At 53.0% G+C, this 19,457-nt stretch overlaps 1 protein-coding gene across 1 annotated transcript in view; it reads right to left on the reverse strand.

Annotated features, from left to right (window-relative positions):
• The window catches only part of LOC130678894 (GRB2-associated-binding protein 3-like), an 84,080-nt gene extending 83,092 nt beyond the window's left edge, over nucleotides 1-988 (reverse strand). Inside the window, 1 exon segment of the mRNA XM_057496700.1 lies at nucleotides 899-988. Coding sequence (XP_057352683.1) covers nucleotides 899-970 — 72 coding nt within the window. The 5' untranslated portion in view covers nucleotides 971-988.
• Nucleotides 989-19,457: the final 18,469 nt, after the last annotated feature.

The raw sequence follows: 19,457 nt of genomic DNA on the forward strand, positions 1-19,457 counted from the left end.
AGAAACAGTGGTGATCTTTGGCCTAGAGGTGCACAGCAGTTTGGGAGCATGCTCTCCCCAAGAGCACCGCCCTTTGGGGGTGGGCTGTTCTGTAGCAGGGCCCACGTGGGTGCCTTTCTTTTCCTACCCTTGTGCTCAGCGTTTGCCGAGAAAAGACGAATTAAGAACATCGTGGATCCATCAAGCTACTCCCAGCCTAAAAAGATCAAGCCCTACTATGTATTTATATGCAACTAACTCCCTGAGGGCTGGAGTGACTCTTCTTAATGTCTGCGGAACTCTCTGTAACAACCAGGTCTTTGGGCGGAAAGTTTTAAGACCCGATCCTGAGGGGACTGATGGAGCTCAGAAACATTTGAGCTGTCGGTAGTACATTTTCTAGGGTAATGGGTCGTGCAGGCGGATGCGCGCTTCCCAGCGTCCCTTAGTTCACACTGGCACAAGTCCTTCGTTCCTGACGGTGTCGGCATAAGGTAAAAGCTGAGAAGCGACACCAGGAGAAACAAGGTGCAGTCTGTGGAAGGCTCCAGACTGCACTGTCCAAGGACAGGCACACGAGAGAGTACTCCTGGCGGACCCAGGGCAGTGCTGGAGCCTCCCTGCCCGCCTGGTCCGGGCAGGCCCCGTCCGCGGCCCCCTGCCCTCTCCCCTGCGCTGCCCTGCCCTGCCCTGCCCTCCTCGCCAGGCACGGGGCTCTGGGCCAGCCCCGCTTTCGCCACGTCTCCCTGGACGCCCTTGCACCTCGAGGGCCAGCGGCGGGGCAGGGCCCCCAGGTCCCGGCCGGCTGCTGCGCGCAGGGGCGAGCGGTCTCAACGGGGCGATTTCGTCCTGGCTGTCAACCGCGCCAGCAGCCAAGGCTCCGGCGCGCGGGTCCCTGAGGGGCGCGGGCGGTACTCACGTAGCGCTGCAGCTTCCTCTCGGGGGGCGACTTGACGAGCCAGCCTGTGCACACCGCGTCGCCCGCGCTCATGGTCGCGCCGCCACCGCCGCTTCCTCCAGCTGGGCCGGCCGAGGCAGGAGGAAGTCGGGCCGGGGATGCCGGCCGCGCGGCCGCGCGACCCCCGCCTCCGGCCGCCGCGGCCCCCTGGGAGGACGGGCGCCACTGCCCGCGGCTGAGCCGGCGCGCGAGAGGCGGGCGGCGGGGCCCGGGAAGCCCCTTCGAGTCAGAGCAGCAGGGCTGCTCCCCGGCCTCCGAGCCCCCGCAGCCCAGCCGAGGCGCCGCACCTGCGAGCGGGACAGCGGGGAGGAGGCGGGGCAGCTCCCTCGGACTTGGCTGCAGCACTCGGCCGCTGGCTGGCGAAGGGCGCTCTCGGCCCCTCCCCCAAGACCATTGTCTCCGGCGATAAGCGCGGCTGCAAAACTGTTGGAACGTCCTCCGGAACCCGAACCCGCCGAATTTGAAAGGTGGAGAGGTGCACATGCTGTGGGCGTTCTCCTGGACGCTGAGGTCTTAAAAGACGGGTCTCACACTCAGTTGCAGGACCGCGTGCAATAACGAGGCACGACGGACGTCCGCTGAGCTCCCCTTCAGTGCCCCTTATTATGCTAAGCACTTGCCTGGCGTGATCTCACGGGATCCGCACAAACCCCTCTCTCAACAAGGGCCTTATCACTAGCTCAGGCACCTGAGTAAAACTTTCAGAAACGGGAACCACACAGCTAGGGAATCAGCAGACAGGGGCCAGGACGCTCTGCGCCATCTTTCGAAGCCCCACCCGCTGCCCTTTGCAAACACACTCTGAACACAGGAAAGCACTGATGTATAAAGTTAGGGGCAGCACCCAGGATGCTAATCCGTGGGAGGCTTGCTGCTCTCTGGTCATCTCTCGGTGTGATGTCTCTCACTGGGAATTTCCACTTGGAAGAAACAAATGTCGCATCATTTCTGTGACAGGCAAAGAGACTTGTCAGTCTGCTTGCTACCTTACATCCAAAATTTCCACAGAAATTACTCTTTTGTATGACATGGTTCATTTGTTGTGCAACTAACCCAACCTAATTTGCATCCATAAATCTAGATTCCAGGGGCAATGTGAAATATCTTGTTTAACAGTCCCACCTTTCCAAATACAATGAACTACAAGTTGAGAGAGACACCACATATCCAGCACAGTACGCCCCCTCTACCTGTTCAATATCCACACACAACCTGTGCACAAAAGAAACTTACTATAGCAGTAACAGCTTCTTCCCACCACAATAAAGCTGCTCTCCCTCCTACAAACTGAAAAGTATTCCTTTAAACAGGAGACCAAAAGTTGCACCACTCATTTGAGCCATCTCTAGGGGATAGTCACTCCTCTTCTAATTCAGACACCACCCCAGCTCAACATCCTCTAACCTAAAGAAAAACATCATAAAGCTAACCTCTTTCAGCCTTTATTTGACATGTATAAAATATAGAGAAAAGAGAGAGATTAAAGATAGCGGGCGGCATGAGAGGCCTTCTCTTGCTCTGTCTTTTCCCTTCTCTTCTAAGAACACTTGTCATTGGATTTGGAGTCCACCTGAGTAATCCAGGATGATCTCATCTAGAGAGCCTTAACTTGATGACATTTCCAAAGATTACATTTTCCAAATAAGGTCGCATTCACAGGGTCCGAGGTTAGGATCTACCTTTTGGAGGACTACTCTTCATCGTACCATAGGTGGGAAGCCACTGAATGGCTTTGGGCAGAGGAAGGAAATAGCCTGACTTATAGTTTAATGGCTCTTTCCAGCTGCTGTATAGAGTAGACACTATCGTTGGAAAAAGTGGAAGCAGGGGGAACCTGCAGGAGGCCACTGGAAAAATCTAGAACCATAACGATGGCATGGACTACAATGACAGCAGATTCCGGAACTCTTTTGAAAACAAAACTGACAGGCTTTGCTAACGGAACAGATGAGGAGCACTGGGAGAAAGATGAAGTCCATAGGAGAACCATCTATGAATACTTGAAACTCACTCAGTGAAATATGTACCACTGAAGCATTACCAAATAAGGAGGGAAGTAATGAACTACTCATGGATTGGTTGATATTGTGGACTTTAGTAATGTATAAAAAGTCCATTTAGATTATTATTGTTATTGCCTTGGCACACACCAAAATAAATTCTAGATAGAATAAAACTTAGGGGAAAAAATCACTTTTGTTTTAAACCACAGTAGAAAGTGAAAAATTTCTTATCTTTGGATGGCAGAGAAGGAATGGAAAAGAAGCAATAGCTGTCCTCTTTTGTCAGAGGCAACTCATTAGAAAAGATAATGGCAAAAGATTCCATTTACAATCACAATAAAGAATTAACTAGGATCAGTCAGGTTCACAGAGGCTGGGTTACGAATGGCCGCTTGAGAGACAAAGGAGTGAGAAGGGCAAAGACAGAAGAGAACTTGAACCAGGAGCCGCTACTTCCTGGCAATACCACAGCCACTAAGTGACCTGACTATTGAACACCTGACGTGGGGCCTGGTTGTGGAGTCAAATCCAGGTGTGCTAGTTAGGTGTAATAAACACAACATAAAGACTTGGCACAAAAATCCCACTCATATTGTGCATTGCTTACATGTTGAAACGATAATATTTAGGATTGCCCTCTGAAATAAAATTCATTATTAAAATTAATTTCACCTTTTAAATTTTTTTTCCAAGTGGCTGCCGGAAGATTTAGAAGTCCACAAATGGCTCGCGTACTCTATTCCTACTGCCCAGCGTCGCTGTAGTGGATGGGAAGTGCAAGTAGCAAAAGGCTTTTAACCTCTCTGGGCCTCAGTGTCATTTTTCAATTGGGACTGAACCGGCGAGTGAAAGCAAAGCACTCAACCGCGCTCAGGTGGGCAAGACCTGGTTAAACCCAGCAAAGGTGAGAGAACACCAGCAGGTCAGGACCACAAGCTTACGGTCCGTCGGAGCGGAGTGCGCAGGCGCTCCCAGCGCAGGCCTCCGGGTGCAGGCGGGGCCCAAAGCGCACGCGCGAAAGATCAGCCAATGAGATTGCGTGACCGGCCCGCGCGCCTGGGGCTTCTCCCCCTCTCCGAGCCTGGCACCGCCCCACTCCGACTCGCAGCGCCGCCCGCACAGGGCGGCGCGCGGGTGGGCGGGTCCTAGCGGGGCGGCCTGACGGCGGTGGGAGTCTGCGGTCTCTTGCCGCCCTGGGGAATGGAAAGATCCCCGGACAGGACAGAGGAAACCTGTGTGACTCTGGGCAAGTCGCGGCTCTCTTTGCCTCATCGGTCGCCTCTGCAAACTGGGATGCTAGTATTTCACACATCTATTCTGAGGATCTAGTAACTGATGTAAAATGTGTTTTGAAAAATCAAAGGTGCCTCAGGAATACGAGTTGATATTATTAGATTTCTCAACCCTGCCAGGGAATTTGCTTGGCTGGCAGCCCAGCTCATGTGAGCTGAGGGCTTAGTCTAACAACAGTGGCTTTCTTGCTACTGTAGTGGTGCTCTTGCTACAAACAGGCCAAAGCCCTCTCATGAGTGGATGGCAGGTCAGAGATGGGCAGGAAGGGTCCGCTGAGGTCCCAGGGTTTGCCTAAAGCCACGATGGGGTCTGAAAGGAAAGGAGCGACACACAGCAGCAATTCACCGGAGAATTCCTCTTTATTGGGGAAAGGTGCTGGGTTATATAGGAAGGGGCATGGGGTGATTGTGGTGTTACTTCTATGGGGCTGGTGGCTATTGGCTAGGTGCTGGGAGTGGGAGTGGGGAGAGAGGTGATTGGTCTTTAGGTGGCGCCGTCGGGAGCTGAGGACCCGGGAAGAGATGCCAGAAATTCGCCATCTTACTGGTGGGGGCCCTTCATTCCCCCCTTTCTCCTCTCTGGGGTTGTGGACGTTGCTTTCTCTCTGACTGCTTCCTGCTGAACGGGGGTGGAGAAGGGAGTGAGGGCTTGAGGACTGGAAGGAAAGGGTTGATAGGACTCCCCACAGTAAGGACGAGTAGATGTGGACTTCTTCAGGTTGGAAATCAGTGAAGGTTCCCTGTAACCAGAGGTCGAGGACTTGTTGATTCCAATGGTGCCAAGAGGATACGGGTGCCAGAAGCCAGGCGTCTGCGGCCATTGTTTCCAGGAACAGTTTCCAGTGGAGAGACAGGTCCATCTCAGCGTGTGGTGAGGAGGTCACGTAAGAGGGATCTTCTGTGGCTAAAAGCTGGTAGTTCCTGAGTAAAAGCTGGTTGAAAGTTTGATTAGAGATTTTTTCGACTTGGGATTTGATGAATTTTATTATACAGGGTAAGAAGAGACAGGCGAGAAGAATGATTATTATGGGGCCTGAAATGGGCCAGAGCCAGGTAAAGAGGGGGTTTGTTAGAAGAGAATGGGTTGGAATTGGAAGCAGAGTGGAGGCTGGAGGCAAGGTCGGTGAGTTTGGTAATGTCAGTTTCTACAATGCGGGATTCATTGATGTAATAGCAGCACTCTTCCCGACGGAAGACGCAGGTGCTGCTCTTTTCGGCTCTAAGCAGATCTAAGGCCCGCCGGTTTTGAAGGGTGACCTTAGCTAGCGAAGTGACCTGTCTTTGCAGAGAGGCTAGGGAATCGGCAGTGGATGACAGGGCTCCCTCAAGTTTGGCGTTGAGATCTTTAATTGCCCATAGAGAGTGACCCAAGGCTCCTCCCGAAAACCCTCCCTCAATGGCTGAGGTGATCAAAGAGATACTGACCATAATGGGAAGGAAAGCAGCCATTTTTGTGCACGAGGGAAAGGGAGGTTGGAGCTTAAGAAATTCTGCCATTCTGTAAAGTGTAAACTGTGGGATTAAAGTGACGAGAATGCAGGGTATATCGGAGTTGGGAAGCAGTGAGTTGAAAAGACTGCCATTACACCAAAAGAAGTGTCCCAGTTGAGTGAAAGTCTTAGAGCTGGAGGTAGGGGTGTAGGTAGAGAGACAGTGAAGTGCGCTGGAGGGGGGAGGGGTTGGGCCTACACAGTGGTGGATGGTGAGATTATCTGCGTATTCTGGTTCCCACAGGGGTATGTCTGCCAGGGGGCAGAGGGGTTGTCTTTCTGCATGGAAGGAGTAGTTGGAAATATTAAGGGGCACGGTGGCCAGCAATGGGCGCTGTAGTGATGCGCACAAGAAACAGTTGGCGGTGTTGAGGGTGTGGTTGAGAAAGATGGTGGTGTCTTGAATAAGCTGTAACTAAGAGTAGGAGGAAAAAGAAGATGAAGAAGTGCCGTCAAGAGTTTGGATAACGACTTTTTCGGAATGTCCGATATCTGATGCAACTTGAGAGATCTGGGAATGAGAGGGAACATACTCTCGAGAGATATGAAGGGTGCCGTGGGGGGTCGAGGACCCCCATAGTAAACTGAGGCTGTGACCCCGGCGGCCCATCAGGAGTCCCAGGGATCTGGGATTGATAAGGAGAATGAGCCGTTGGGGTATTTCATGAAATGGTTGGAGGAGTAATACTGTGGGTACTGGGAGTTACTCATGAGGTGAATGGTTCAAGACCAGTAGGGACATCTCCCGTAGGTGTCTTGCTATCACCCGCAATAGGCTTGTTTTTGGTCATAGAGGAAGCAGAGGTAGGGAGGATAAAGGTAGCTGCTAGTGAACACTTCGGTGGAGGGAGGAAAGTGGAGGTATAAAGGCTCGGAGCAGCCTTTCAGAGGGCAGTCTGATGTGGCAATAAGGGCAGTAACTTTTGTTTGATGCTTGTGTAAGTCTGTCTTACTTTGAATCGCCATACAAAGGAGGCTGGGGTGGCGGGGAAGACAATAGAAATGAGGAGAAAAAGCAAGAGAGCGGTAAAGGAGGAAAAAGTCATGATTCAGGTATGGATGGCAAAGGGGGTGAACGGGATTTTGGAGGAAAGAGGACAGTAAGGTCAGGAGTCTGGAGGGAGGGAGAGTCTGTAAACTTTTGTAGGTTAAGAGATCCTTTAGGTGATGTGGGGACAGAATGGTAAGGGGCTCCCCGAATGTCAGTTTATGAGCTTCTTTCTGCAAGAGCTGTCCAGCGGCTAATGCCCGTAGGCAGGGGGCCCATCCCCGAACTGTGGGGTCTAATTGCTTGGAAAGATAAGCTACTGGGGCAAAGGATGGGCCATAATGTTGGCCTAGGACTCCTAGAGCTTGACTGGACCTCTCATGAATGTATAATGAGAAGGGCTTCGACAAATCAGGAAGATGGAGAGCTGGGGCTTCCACAAGGGCTCGACGGAGCTTAATGAAGGAGTGTGGGGGTGAGGAGGATAAAGGTTCTTCAGGGGGGCCCTTGCTGAGGTCATATAGGGGTCTTGCCAACAGGGAGAAGTTAGGGATCTATGCTCTTAAAATACTTAGCCAGGCCTAGAAAGGAAAGGATTTCTGTCTTGGTTTTGGGAATGGGCAGGTCAGAGAGGAGCTGTTTTCTGTCTAAGGTAATGGACTTTCTTTGTTGAGATAGAAGAAATCGGAGGTAAGTGACAGAAGGGGAAGAGATTTGAGCTTTGACAGTTGATACCCGGTAACCTCTGAAAACTAGAAGGTTAAGTAGGGAGGCAATGTCAAGTTGAGACTGTTCTTATGAGGGACTGCAGAGTAGAAGATTGCCCACATATTGTAATAAGGTGGACTCGGAAGCTTTGTGGCAAAACTGTCCAAGTGAGTTGTTCAGAATGTGTTGTGTATGGGTCCATCCAGGTGAAGGTGAAAAAATCTTGGGAGGCGGGGTCTTGGGAGGCTAAGGCAGGGCAGCAATAAAAGGGTGTATGGATTTGGGACTAAGGGATGGATAGGGACGATGGCCATGTTAATGAGGCAAAGGTCTTGGATGAGGCGGAAAGATCCGTTGGTTTTTTTAACAGCTAATATGGGGGTATTAAACGGGGTGTGAGTGGGTCTGAGGTAATTTTTGTTTAAAATATCTTGAATGATGGGTTGGAGGCCTATGAGAGCTGAAGTGGTTAGGGGGTACTGGGCCTGACAGATATACTGAGAGGGGTCACGTAATTTGATAGAGGCAGGAGGACATAGAGCCACGGAGGGGCTTGTAATGTCCCAAACTCTGGGATTTACAGGGTGTATGAGGGTGAACTGGAGTTTTCATTGGGTAGAGGGGGGTCGTCGGCTATGAGAAAGGGAGTACTGGGGGCTGTGGGCATGGATATAGTTATGGAAACATGGAGGAGAGAAAGGATGTCCCGTCTTAGTAAGGGGATGGGACACTGGGGCATAACCAGGAAGGAGTGGGAGAAAGGTACGGGATTGTCCTGGATTGTGCATAAAAGGGGGGGTTTAATGGGAAAATCTGTTTACCTTCTACCCCAACTTTAGGAGTAATGGCAGGCGTGGTAGGGCCCTGGTATTCCTGCAAGACTGAGAAGGTGGCTCCTGTGTAAAGGAGGAAGGAGATGGGGCGACCGTCTACTATTGAAGTAACCCTGGGCTCCTGTTTGGTGATGGAAATGGTCGGGCGAGAAACTCCCGGGCCCCATCAATCTCTTCTGCCAGCCCCACTAAGGTGGGCTTAGGTTGGGGATAGTTCGTCCAGCCTCCCCTTTGGGTGGCGGGGCAATCAGACCTCCAGTGGCCTATTTTGTGGCATCTGGGGCATGGGGTGGTAGGAGATCTGGGGTAGGGGCACGCCCTTGACCAATGTCCTTCTTGTGCGCACTTGAAACAAGCTCCTGTGGGGGGCTTGTTTGTAGAAGAGCGCCCAGGTTGTGGTTTTATCAGCTGGGCCAACATTTGGAAATTGGCCTGATCAGCCTTTTGTTTACGGCGTTCTTTCTCCTCCTCCTGGTTATGGAAGACTTTAAAGTTCACTGTTAGTATATCACTCTGTGGGGTAGCGGGGCCGTGTTCTAACTTTTTGAGTTTAGCTTTAATGTCGGGGTAGCTTTGAGCTCGGAAGTATGTCATAAGGACATGTCTCCCGTCAGGCGTTTCTGGGTCCAGGCTGGTCTACTGTAATAGGGCTTGAGTGAGTCTAAGAACTCGGAGGGAGCTTTTGAAAATTGATTATTTATGAGCTGCTTTTTTTCAGACTTGCTATTAAGCAGCAGGCAAAGATATCTCGAGAGCGGAGACTCATGGTGGTGTTATAATCTCAGTGTGGGTCTTTTTCGGGGACAGCAGTGGGGCCAGGGGGGATAGGGGGGGTCAGTCCTGTGGGTTTCGGTGGAGTGCATTTGGGCGAAGTCTCAAACTCGTCTGCGCTCTTCAGGAGGGAGGGTATTGGCCAGGAGCATGAAAATGTCATGATGTGTGAGGCTGTGTGACTGGAGGGTCCATTGAAACTCCCTGATATATGTCGTGGGATCAGTGGAAAAGGAACCTAGGCGTTTCTCCAGTTGGGCTAAATCTCCTAAGGAGAAAGGGACGTGAACGCGCACGATGCCTTCAGATCCTGCTACTTCTCAAAGGGGGGCGATAATTTTGGGAGGCCCTTGGGACCGATTCTGAGGAGGACTGAAGGGTTCAGGCTCAGTCTGTGGGGGAGAAACAGGTCATGGGGGCAAAGACGGAGGAGGCTCCTGGGACTTAGTTAGAGGGGGGCTGAAAGGCTCAGGCTTGATCTGCAGGGGGGTGAGGTGGGGGAGGAGATGGTGGGGGAGGAAGGGGGAAGGGCTGTTGTAGGAGAGGAGGGGGAAGGGAGTGGGCGGGAGGCTTCTGCGGGGGAGACGGCTTGCACGCTGGGAGAACTTGGGGGGAGGCGGGGGAGGAGGCGGCGGGGGAGGGGGAGGCGGGGGGAGGGGGAGGCGGAAAGCTTCGGTATACGGAATCTCCTTCCATTTTTTCAGGCGCTGGCAGTAGTTAAAGAGATCGCGAGTGATGTTAGGATCAAGAGCTCCCCCTGCGGGCCATTGGTTGTGATTGTCTAGGGGGCATGTCGGCCAATCTTGGGAGCAGTATTTGCGGAGAATTTTTGGTTTTATATCAGGCGTCAGGGAGAGGGTGGCTAGATGCTTGAGCAAGCATTCAAGAGGTGAGCTTCCAGGGAGGGATGAGGGGGCTCCCATGGCTAAAGGACAGAGAAGGAGACACACAGGGGAAGACGAACGGAGACCCTCGGACTGGGAGCAGACGGCAGGGAGACAAAGGGCATCCCCGATGATCCTTGGGGGTCTGCGGAAACTCGTATACGAGTGGGTTTCTTAGGAAGTGTGGGTCGTTGCCCAGACTTCTCTAAGAAGGAAGTGCTGGAGTCACGAGGAACCTAGTACTAGGAATTTTCAGCAGAAGGAACGGATTTTGGCAGTCAGAATGGAAGGAGGAAGGGGGAAGGGAGCGTTCTCATCTGCAAAGGAGTCACCTCGTGTATGGCTGTTGGAGGAGGGTCCTGAGGTCCGCCGCAGCCGTGAAGGCCTGAGGCGGGGAGAGTTCCCTCCTCGTCCCCGAGCGTCAGGGCCTTGCCGGACGATCACGGTCAATGGCGCTCTGATAGCTCGGGGAAGAGCGGCCCACTCTGGGGGAACACTTACCGAAAGGCCAGAGAGGAGTGGTGAGTGTGAGGAGCCAGCGCCGGAAAAAGAGGACGAGGGCCAGCTGCTGCTGGTGTCGGGGAAGACGGGGCCCAGTTGGGGTGTCCCATATCCCAGCTTTCGGCACCAATGAAAGGAAAGGAGCGACACACAGCAGCAATTCACCGGAGAATTCCGCTTTATTGGGGAAAGGTGCTGGGTTATATAGGAAGGGGCATGGGGTGATTGTGGTGTTACTTCTACGGGGCTGGTGGCTGTTGGCTAGGTGCTGGGGGTGGGAGTGGGGAGAGAGGTGATTGGGGTTCAGGTGGCGCCGGCGGGAACCGAGGGCCCGGAAGAGAAGCAGAAAGTTCACCATCTTACTGGTGGGGGCCCTTCAGGGTCAGCGTCCCAGAGAGCCCCAGAAGGGGTGGTGGGTGCAGGGTCGTGGTGGGAATTCCTTGGGGATGCAGGGAGGTGGTGCCCGACCCATGTGGCCATCCTAGCATCCTATTCAGCGTCGTGCTTCCCTGGTCTTGTGCCTGTCTGTCCCATCAGGTTCGAGTTCCATGGGGCAGGAACCAAATCTAATCTGTTTTTCAATCTTAGCTGTTTGGAGCAGTGGATGTCTGCTAAGCCCACCCTGAGAATCGATGCACATTAAAATGAGTGTAACTCAGACCCGCCTGTGGGCACAGCCAAAGTGACACAGAATAAAGGGAGGGCCCAAGCTACTTGGGAGTGTGCTCTCTGTGGGAGGCTTTCTGGGGAAGGGGCGCGGTAAGCCTTGTTCTGGGTGTTGGGCTCTGCATTAGATGAGAGGTCGATGATCTCTAGGAGGAGGTCCTTGTGCAAACCTGCAGCTGGAGATAAACCAACTTCATGAACTCAGCCATAATCATGGTTTGGGCCCCTGCAGTGTGCGAATCTGGCTCTGAAGGGACGCAGCAATGAATGAGGCATAGCTTCTGCCTTCCACGAATGTCCTTCCATCTAGCAAGGAGGACACTGGGTCTGGGGCCTGTGCAGGTAGCCAGTGAGGAAACTCTCTGATTGCAGAGTGAGACTCTTCACAGGAAGTTGAGTCCAGGGGAAACCTTTGAGTTCGGTGGATGCCCCCAGGTCAATACCAGTAGAATCTATAGAAGGGAACAGGGTGAAATGGCAGGGAGGATGCCATCTCTGTACTTCTGGCCTTACTCTGACCCAGAACTGGGCAGTAAAATTTTTGTGAATTGATTGTTTCATTTCATCCCTTCAGGTTGGGGACTGTTACTGCCATTTCATATACCAGGAAACTGAGCCCAGAGAAGCCATTTGACCTGTCCCAGATTGCTTGAATAGTAAAAGAGGCCTGGGTCTGGAGATCTTTCAATCATTCATTTACTCTACAAATACCGAGTGCCTTTCAGAGTCAGACGCTGTGCTAGGGCCTGGGGATAGAGTCATGGATGAAACCCAGGTCCTGCCATCATGAAGCTTTGTCCTGGTGGGGTAACAGACAAAACACCAGAAAAATGAGTGTCTTACCAATGGGTTCACTGTGGATTCAATGTGACCAAGGAAATGACAGTACAACGTTCTTGGGGTGAAAGGGTTATACCCAACTTTATTTCCACGGTGGCAGGTCAGTGAACTAAAATCCCATCCACTCAGAGCGAGTCTGCATGCAGCAAACCAGTCTCTGCCTCTGGGCCTCTCTGCCTGCACAGCTCTGCCTGAAGCCTTGCAGCCATGCCACGATGTCGCCCAGAGCCCTGGCAGGGCTCTTTTATATAGAGCCAGTAATGATGCATTGCCCACACGTGTGTAGTGAGTTGGCCAACCAGGGCCAGGTGAGAATCCTGGCCACAGGAACCTTCACTTTCTCCACAGTGAGTAAAGCATTTGGCATGTGGGAAGCGATACATGCTAGGGGGAAAGATAAAGCAGAGGAGGAGGAGAGGAGGGATGGCCGAGGGTGTAGGTTGCGATTCTAGATCGGATGGCCAGGGCCAGCCTCTATGAGAAGGTGGTGTTTGAGCAAAGACCTGAGAATCTTTATCTGCCTTTGCAAAAATGACCACTCTGGCCTGAGGAGGGGCCCATGGAAGGGGTCTTACTGCCAAGGAAGCAGTTCCAGTTCCTGATGGCTCTCCCCAGCTCAGGGCTGATTATGTTTGTGCTCCAGGTGTTGTTTGGTTCCAGCTGTCTGACACCACCTCCTCTCCTCCGCCTACAACTCCCATGGCATCAGACACTGAGTTACCACAGCTGTGCTGATGCTCCTCTCCTCCAGCGTTCCCGGAAATTCTCTGGGAATGGGAACCTGATTGTGCCTGGGACGGAGCAGCCAGGGCAGGGACTGAGCTTCCTGTGGGTGCTGCTCGGCCTGGAGAGGCCCCTGACCTTTGGGGAGGTGGCTGGGCTTCCCCAGTCTGATGAGCTGCTATCTTCCAGACCCTGACACAGATGCAGCCACCATCCAGAAGGTCAGCGGGGCTGTGCTGGCCTTGTGGCTGCCCACAGACTCTGCCACGGTCCCAAAGAGGATGAGTGAGATCCAGGCCATTGCAGCCAGGCTCCCCAACGTGGACCTTGTGCTGTCCCAGACCAAGCGGAACATCGCCCAGGCTCACAGGCTCCAGGATGAGGCTGAGAAGGCCAGGTATGGCTCTGGGCCCTGAACTCCCTGCCCAGGATTGGGCCTGTGTTTTTCTCCCCAACTCCTCTGCTTGATGGGAGAGGGAGAGGAGCCTCTGCAGGTCAGGGGGGTACCGATAGCTGGGGGACAGAAAGGGGGCTCACACAGTGTCCAAGTGAAACATCACACAGTCCTGTCTTCCATATTGGAAACCAGTTCCAAAGGGCGTCTCAGACATAAAACATTTGTCATGTCTGCTAGGTGGGGTCTTGGGGTGGAAATGCTACTGAGTTAAGATTCCCTTTGTTGTCTCTGCTGGGAAGGATATTCTAGCCTGGTGAGTGAGTTGAGCCACCCAACTATCCGTTTGTTATTCACTCCTTCTCTCTCCTCTCTCTCCTTCTCTGTGGCTCCAGGAGCCAAGCCCAGGCAGTGGAGGGCCAGGTGGAGGACGTGGTGGGGAACCTGCAGCAGGGCACTTGCAGGAGACCCAGGACACCACGCAGGGCACCCGCTGTTCCCTTCAGCTTATGCAGGACAGGGTTGCCGAGGTGAGGCTTTATGGCTTCCGTCCCCCATATTTGGAAATGAACAGACAGATTTAGGCACAAAGCATAGAAAATGCAGAAAGCAACTTGGACAGCACCTGAACTGGGACCCTAAAGAAGAAAGGTTATAAGCATTGGGACTGGCTTTGAGCTTTTGTTTTTCTGGTCTCAGGGCCAGGTGCAGAAGGCAGGGGCAGGGCTGAGCTGCAGTAGGGTGGGGGTCAGCTCAGCTGCTGGGGAAGGAGGAGGCCTGGATGTGAGGGGACAGAGGGTATAGGGAAGGGGCAATAGCGATGACCCCTAGAGGTCCTGTTATTTAGGTTTCTATCACAGACCCCTTGTTGGAGATAGTTTTGGCTGCCTGATGCGCTGGAGAAAAGGATGACAGCTACTGCTTATGAGACCCACAACAAACCCCCAGCCTCCCTCTTTCCAAAAGGTTCAGCAGTTCCTGGGGCCAGCAGAAAGACTGGTGACCAGCATGAAGGAGCAGCTGGGTGACTTCCGAGCTTGGTTGGAGGCACTCCGGAGCCAGGCAGGGCAGCAGCGAGCGCAAGCAGCCCAGACCCAGCAGCTCACAGAGGGCACCAGCCAGCAGGCACTGAGTTCCCAGGAGGAACAGAGAGGGCAGAGGCAGTCCTGGAAGTACAGCATGGGGGCCTGAGCAGGAGTGGACTTTGTACACTTTATAAGACCATGGGCTCAAAGGCAACTAGAGCAACAGCTGTTCTAGAATAACTGTGTGGGGCTTCAGGATTCACCCAAACGTGGCCAAATCCAAAACTACCTCTGGTTGCTTTGGGGTAGCTGGTTCAAGCATGTTGGAAATTATCTAGTCCAATCCTGCTCCTTTTACAGATGAAGTGGTAACTTTGTCAGGCCCATGGGTTTCTTGACACCCAGGCCAAAGCTTGTCCCCACTCGTGGCCACCTAGCCCAGACAGACACTCGCTGCCTCACTGTCTTGACCCTGGCCCATCGGTGTTAGAGTTACATCAGAGAGAAGACCAAAGTGCCATTCCCGATGTCTCCAGCAGTTTTAGCAGTTTGCCAGGAACTTTAGCAGTTGTGGTCCCAGCACAAAGGCCAGGCTGCCATGTATACAATTCAGGGACAACTGTACCTGGCACTCTGCTGCAAGTGAGGTGTGAAAGGACAGGAGGCGCAGATGGAGGGAGGGACATACAGGAGCTTAAGTTACAGTTTGTGGCCTAGGGGTTTTTATAAGCAAAACCAACCCATGCAGAATATAAGGAGACAGTTGACCTGCGGGTGGTTTTTGGTAATACCACATGCTTCCCCAAAGGTTTTGAGGACTTTGGATGGTGATGATGGCAACACTGAGACTGTCCTATAATTTTCAGGGATTTGAAAGAATAAAAAAAAATATGCAGAATTGAAGGACCAGTTAGGGAAGAGCCCCATGCTGGATGAGCACGGCAGCCAGATCCTGCGCATCAAGATGGAGGCAGAGGAACTGTTTGGAGAGACCACAGAGATGATGGGCAGGATGAAAGGTGAGGGGATGGCCAGGGGCTCGGACTCCTGGTTGCTCCCAAAGGCGGAGCCCAGCCCGGGTCTTCTGTGGCCCCCTCTTGCTGGAGTTAGCGGTGCTGAGGGGGTGAGACCAGTCGGGATTTGCAGAGCACCTGGTAAGGAGGAGGCATAGTGATGGGGCTGGGGGAAGGCAGAGATGTTCGGGAGATTTGCCCTGACCAGCGGCTTGCATTCCAGAGGCAGACATTGTTTTTCTTGTCCACAAGAGGCATTAAGCTGTATTTAACAAGGGGTCTGTGATAGAAACCTAAATAACAAGACCTCTAGGGGTTCAGGTGATAAATAATGTCAGAGAACAGGCGAAGTTGAGATGAGATAAGGTTTGATGTGGGCCTGGCAGGATGCACAGGCCTGGGTGAGGATGTGAGGAAGAGGAGGGACGTCAAGACGATGTGGATGTGAGGAAGAGGAGGGACGTCAAGACGAGGTTGGTGTGAAGGAACAAGGCATGTGGAGGGCAGGGGCAGGGTACAGCCCGCAGGAGAGGAGGGCTGGGGAGAACAGAACAGGTGGGGGGGAAGCAGCATGGGGTCACTGCGGCAGGCCCAGGGGCCCGGCTCCACGTCTGGGGGAGGAGGGCAGGCTCTGCTCTGGAGGCAACAGGGTCTTCACCCTAGCAGATGCATAATGAACGTAGCCATCACCAAAGGGTTCTGCGTTTTCTCAGGAAGGAGAGTAGGAATTTCTGGCATCCACATTTAATTTCTAAAGACATGATGGTTGGGTCTCTGCACAAGTGTGCCCAGTGAATGCCAGGAACAGAATTTCTCTGGATTGTAGAATAAAACAGACAAGATCCATTTGACCAGCCAGGTGGACAGCACAGAGAAGGTTGGCCCGGCGAGCTGGCAGAGAGAAGACACGAGGCTGCAGCCAGTCAGACCTGATGGGTGAAGCGAGGGGTGCAGACTGAGGGGAAGGGGCCCCGGGGCTGGGTCAGTATGTGCCCTGCCCATGTTTGTGAGTGTTTAAGAGGAAGATAGAGAACTTGCTTATCAAACTCTGTGGATGACAGATGATACAATAGGTAACAGAACCAGTATTCTATGGCAATGTCAGAAGAACTGAAAGGATATCCTGAAAGTCCAGGATGAAAGTACATACAGAGAAATATCTCCCGCTCTGGCCTCGTTTGGGCTTAACCCTACAGGCCCAGCTCAGTTGAGGCCTGGATTCTCAGTGCCTAATGTAGCTGAAAATATGTCATTACTGGTAAGTGATAAGCAAATATGAGTTGTTACTCACCTGAAAAAGACTCTACACGCTTGGCTCAGTAGTGTCGTGGGTCAGCAGTGCCTTTCTGCTGCCAAAAGAGCAAAAAGATACAAAAAGCAGCCACCGAAATAAGGGGAGAAATGGCTCAGGGATGATATTAAAAACATTTATTAACTATTTGTGTCATGTGCCTGCCAACCAGAAAAGGCTCAGGTTGTAGCATTGGGAAAGGCATTTGCCTGCTTGCAGGGATTTATCCTTAATTGCAGGATGATCGGAAAGATCTCGCAGAGGGGACTTGTGGGAGTGGGGACCAGGGAGTAGGTCAGCGGCTGTTAAATGTCAACATTTTATCCACCCATAGGTCCATAGGGGTGCTTGCTGGCTTAATAATGCCAGCCCAGTAACAACCCAGTTATACTTGGCTGATAGGATCCCGCCTGTGGGGTGGTGTTCTGTGGTGGCCGCTACATCCTCAGGAGGGACACTGACAAACCTGGACACCTGGACATATCACAGGGAGGGTGACCAGGTTGCGGAGGTAGGGAAGGGCTCGGTAATTACATCAGATGAAGACTGGCTGAGGGAACTAGGGAGGCTTGACCTGGAGAAGATGCGGCCTCAGGCACTTGAAGGATTGCCATGTGGAAGAGAGAGCAGATATGTTCCCATACCCTTAGGAGACAGACATAGACAATTGGGTGGAAGCAAGGAGTGCTCAGATTCTGACTTAACGAGAAGACTTTCCTAACACCTAGAGCTGCCTGAAGGTGGAGCCCTGGGAGGCAGTGCGCTCCCTGCTCATTCCTGGAAACGTCAGGGCTGAGGCTGGGAGCTCTCATGAATACGACAGAGGAGACCCCCGCCCAGCCTGACAGGAGGGACGGACCACGCTAGTTCACTTCAGAGAACTTCACATCCTCCCTGCATGCTCGGGGGGTGGTACACCGAGGGGAGAGTTGCCTGAGAGGCCAGACAGCCCTGGAGGTGGTTTCTCCTGCAGGGGCTGCCTCTAGGTGGGCGGGAGGAGAGGAAAAGGTCGGGGGTCTGTGGGTTCCTCATTAGCAGCTCCTCCAGCCTGCGGTTCCATCTATCCTCAGACATGGAGTTGGATCTGCTTCGGGGGAGCCTGGCCGTCATGCATCACTCAGCGGACCTGTCGGGGCTGGAGAAATACGTGGAGAAGATTCGCAACCACATCAATGGGCGCGTGCTCTACCAGGCCACCTGCAAGTGATGCTCCGGCTCCCAGCCCCTGGCCCCACTCACCTGCCCTCTGTGCTTTTGGGGGACAGACTGGGTTGGAATGTTTTTCATCTCTGGGAGACTTATATGCAGCCCAAAGCACAGCCTGGCCAACCCCTGGTGTGCACCTGTTGAGATCCTTCTGGGCTGCAGCTGAGCCTGAGCTGATGGGACCCAGATGGTGGAGGTGGGCCGTGTCATGCAGAGGAAGTTTGGCTGGGCAGTAGTGTTCCTGCCCTTCATCCTCCACTGAGGCTGAATCCTGGATCAGCACAAACTCTTAACAGAAAATAATATACAAGTGAAAAGCCCAATAAACATCTATGGAAGGAACCCTGGAGGTTGAAAGAGGGAAAATGGTCTGTCTCCCCATTAAATAAAGCTTTGTCACTTGTTTCTGTCTCCCATTTGGGGTTCCTGGGTGCTCCTCTGCCCACGGTCAAGGCTTAGAACTGTATGAAGCCATAGCCTGCCTCACTCCTAGTCCACCCTGCTGACCTCCCAAACTTAGGGAGACTGGACCCCTTTGCCCCAGGGCCTGATGTGTCCATCCTTGAGAAACCAGAGGAGCCATTTTCATCTGTCCACAGTGATCCCACTTCTCATTTACAGATGAGGAAGTAGAAGTCCAGGGAAGGAAAGTAACATGTCCAAAGTTCACACAGCTTCTTGAGGCAGAGCTCAGACCAGAATCTGTGTCTTCTGGGATCTCAAAGAGAAGTAAAGGAAAGTGTATTTGTGTGTGTATGGTGTGTGGGGGGTGGGCAAATATGGAAAAGGCATGACTGTGTGATAACCGTGGCTCAGGCACGCACTGTGCCCTATAGGACTTCATTTACTTTAACTTCTTGATTGATAATCATGTTAGTTACTGAGCGCACTGTGCTGGACACGCCGTCTATGTCATCTCAGGATGTCCGTGGTGTTGGTGGTCCCATGTGACAAGTGGGGAAACCAAGGCCCTTAGGCTGAGTCACTCCCCCAAGGCCACAGATGTGGTAGGGCAGAGCAGAGCTGGGCCTCAGATTCATGTTCATCTAGTACTGTCACTAGGACAAAGGACTCTGAAGCCAACTGCCTGGACTCCAACAGACCCCACCCGAGGGGCTGCGAGGAGCTGATGCGTCAGCAGGTGTAACTCCTGGCCCTGGGTGCCTGGCCCCGTAGGCTCCCAGTCCACATCAGCTGCATAGGCTCAGAAGTCCCTGAACTGCTTTTGCCTTTGAGAAGAACAAAGTGAAGCCTCATAGAGAAAAATAATGTACATTTTATTAAGCACAACACCAAGCAGGAGGCTGGAGGGGGCAAGAAAACTGGGGAGGGGGAAGGGACAAGAATAATGTGCCTGCTTTTTGTGGAGAGAAGGGAGCAGAAGCAGGATTGGAATTACTGGCTGAAATTAAACCAGTCAACTTCCAGCTTTTACTAGATTGGGTGTGTGTGGAGGGCATCTGGCCAGGACAGTAACTCCTTACAGTACCTAGGATTTCTTTCTTTGTCATGTTGGAGGCTGGGTGCTGTTTTGGACGGGGGCAGGGAGGGAGGCGGTCTGGAAGTGTGCTGGCAGGAGGGTGGCCCGGTCTCCGTGCAGCCAGGGGCCCATCCGACTTCAGCATTTGAGCTTGAGGGCTCACAGAGCAGGAGCTGCCTGCCCCTCATGCGGATGGGCAGGCGCCGACATTCAGGAACCCGTTCGGGCCACGATGGAGGCCTGAGCGGCAGGAGTGAGGGTGTGCTGAGCAGGGGGTCTGGGGAGGTGGTCCACATGGCTTTGCCTGGAGAAGGTGACACAGCCTGGCCAGCCTGTTAAGCTTCTCATGACGAACAACACAGGCCTGGCAAGAGCAATCTAGGTGCACTGCCCAGAGCCACGGCACGCAGGG

Source organism: Manis pentadactyla (assembly GCF_030020395.1).
Source record: "Manis pentadactyla isolate mManPen7 chromosome Y unlocalized genomic scaffold, mManPen7.hap1 SUPER_Y_unloc_3, whole genome shotgun sequence".
Lineage (NCBI taxonomy): Eukaryota > Metazoa > Chordata > Mammalia > Pholidota > Manidae > Manis > Manis pentadactyla.